Source organism: Myotis lucifugus, unplaced genomic scaffold, assembly GCF_000147115.1.
Source record: "Myotis lucifugus unplaced genomic scaffold, Myoluc2.0 scaffold_422, whole genome shotgun sequence".
Taxonomy (NCBI): domain Eukaryota; kingdom Metazoa; phylum Chordata; class Mammalia; order Chiroptera; family Vespertilionidae; genus Myotis; species Myotis lucifugus.
The window spans coordinates 792,501-795,064 of NW_005871470.1; the positions used below are offsets into that span (position 1 = coordinate 792,501).

The 2,564-nt window shown below is 52.9% G+C and overlaps 1 protein-coding gene across 1 annotated transcript in view; it reads right to left on the minus strand.

Moving 5' to 3' along the window:
* LOC106699505 (interleukin-1 receptor-like 2) overlaps nt 1–2,441 on the minus strand; it is a 9,261-nt gene extending 6,820 nt beyond the window's left edge. Inside the window, exon 1 of the mRNA XM_023743987.1 lies at nt 2,328–2,441. Within this exon, the coding sequence (XP_023599755.1) occupies nt 2,328–2,343 (16 nt within the window). The 5' untranslated portion in view covers nt 2,344–2,441. The remainder of the gene's footprint in view (nt 1–2,327) is intronic.
* Between the last annotated feature and the right edge of the window lie 123 nt (nt 2,442–2,564).

The window sequence follows — 2,564 nt, forward strand, 5'->3', positions numbered from 1 at the left end:
CCTCCCCTGATTGGGTGGAGAGGCAAATCTCGGTGGGCTGGTGGCGGATGGACTGCAGGTTAGCCAGCTGGCCCCCACCCCTATTGCGGTAGTGCTGTATCAGTCCCAGGACTGGCCCAGGGGGAGGGGCTGAAGAACCTATTGTGGTGGTGGGGACCAACCTCCTTGCAGCCCTTCCTCCCATCTGGCCCCACCCCCTATTGGGGTGGGGGGGCGATCAGGGGTGGGCCGGCCATGGGAAGGGGCTGCAGGCCAATCAGGGTGGTGGGGGCCCATCGGGGGCGGGACCAGCCATGGGGAGGGGCTGGCTCCACCCCCTATTAGGGTGGGGGTGATCAGGGGCACGACTGGCCTGGGGGAGGGGTGGTTGGCCCATGGTGTTCTGGTCACTGACTTTTTATATATATAGATTTTTTTATTGATTTCAGAGAGGAAGGAAGAGGGAGAGAGAGGTAGAAACATCAGTGATGAGAGAGAATCACTGATCAGCTTCATCCTGCAAACCCCCTACTGGGGGTCAAGCCCGCAACCCAGGCATGTGCCCTTGACTGGAATCGAACCTAGGACCTTTCAGTTCGCAGGCTTGTGCTCTATCCACTGAGCCAAACCAGGTAGGGCTGAGGGGAGGAAGAGGAGGAGGAGGAGGAGGAGGAGGAAGAAGAAGAAGAAGAAGAAGAAGAAGAAGAAGAAGAAGAAGAAGAAGAAGAAGAAGAAGAAGAAGGAGAAGAAGAAATCATTAACAACAAAATGGCAATAACTACATATCTATCAATAATTAAATCTATAAAATAGAACAGACTGACGAATCTTAGAGGGAAGAGGGGAGGGGTGGTGGGAAGAGATTAGCCAAAGATCTTATATGCATGTATGCATTACCTATGGACACTGACAATAAGATGGTGAGGCCTGGGATGGGGCAGGAACCAGGTGGAGGGGGGAGGGGGGGTGGGAGAGGGACGTCTGTAATACTCTCAACAATAAAGATTTAAAATAAAGTAAAAAGAAAACAATAAAAAAAAATGACTCTTGCAAAATTGTCCCCAAAAAGGCCATGTGCTCTCAGGAGTGACTGAAAGGTTCCCATGAATAGCACACGAGGAAGGACATAATCGCGTTTCCTTCTAACACAAGCTCACTTTAAAATCTGCCCAAGATTTGTCATAACTGTGCCCTGGCTTAATTTTGCCATTTTTCCTTTGTTTCCCTGTGTTCACTGTACCTACTTGGGTTTTTGTTTTACTTGTTCTGTTTATGGGAACTTTCTCACAAATACGCATCCCTTAAGGTTTGTACGTCGGTCTGCGTGCTTTGTACACATGCACCCCTGGCGGGAGGGTTTGTAAAGCGCCTCCTGTGACTGAATGGAGAATAGACAGGACCCGTGGGCTTTAGCCAGGCCTACGATGGGAACCCACTTATAAACTGTGACTTCTACACAAGTAACGATCAGTCACGCAGAAAGCCTGACTAATCCCTGGGATAAATGCTCGGTCACAGAAGGGCAGCTTCTCCCTCCTCACTGTGTTTGCCATCCATTGCTTCACAGGCGCCCGGACAACCAGGCTGCCCTCCAGGAAGGAGGCTGCAGGCAGCAGGGACTCCGCGCCCACCACCGGCAGGCTGTCCCGGCCAGCACTCCCCGGGGGCTTTCCCGAGAGCACGCAGAGCTGAGCTGTGGAGAACTTAATCACGAAGTGCCATAGACTTTTATGGATTAAAAAAAACAAAAAGAGGAAGAGGACCCCTGGCTGACTGTGGGTTCCCATCCCCCAGCCCTCAGCCCCAGGGCGGGGCTCTGAGCCTCTCCTCCTCTTAGCTCAGCGCGAGGCAGGGTGAGTCAGCCCCCTTCCTTCTCCTCCTGCTGAGCATGGCCTCACTCACCCAGACTCACCACCCTCCTTACTCAGCTCCTGGAGCTGCGGAGTCAGGGAGTGACAGTTCTGGGAACACGGCTGAGCTGCCCGTCCGGGACCCACAGCAGCGAACCGTGCACAGCTGGGGCTCTCCTGCGGCCTGGAGCCACAGCCAGGATTCTGCAGTGCAATTTGTCATCATAAAAACAGCGGGTTCTTTTTGGTGGCTCAAGGGCGGCCACGTTTGAATTCTAAAATTTCACGCAGAATGAAGTCCAGGTTAGGACATGTTCGTTTTATCAAACACGTGGGCAGCTCTGTCCAGTTATTCTCCATGCAAAGCAGGCACTTAGAGTAAACAATGCCGTCTCCGAACAGGGACTGGGAAGACGCGCTCCAGCCCGCTTTCCCCGCCCCTGCGTTCCTGCGCCCCTGCTCTTTGGAGCACTGCGAGGTGTGGACCGGAAGACTTACTCCCGTGTCTCTTCATGCCCGTGAGCCGCACACGGTCTTGTGCCTTCTAGTCATTTCCACCCAGTCAGGGGACCTGCCGCAGTTTATTACTTCACTCAAAGCCGGAATAGGTCACGTCCATTCTGAGCAGTGTATGCAGGGTGCGGCAAAGTACAATAATTAATAAATATTAGTACGAGAATACGCTGTATTTTGTGTACTCACAGCTGTAAGCCTCCTTTTGCCGCCCCCTGTATA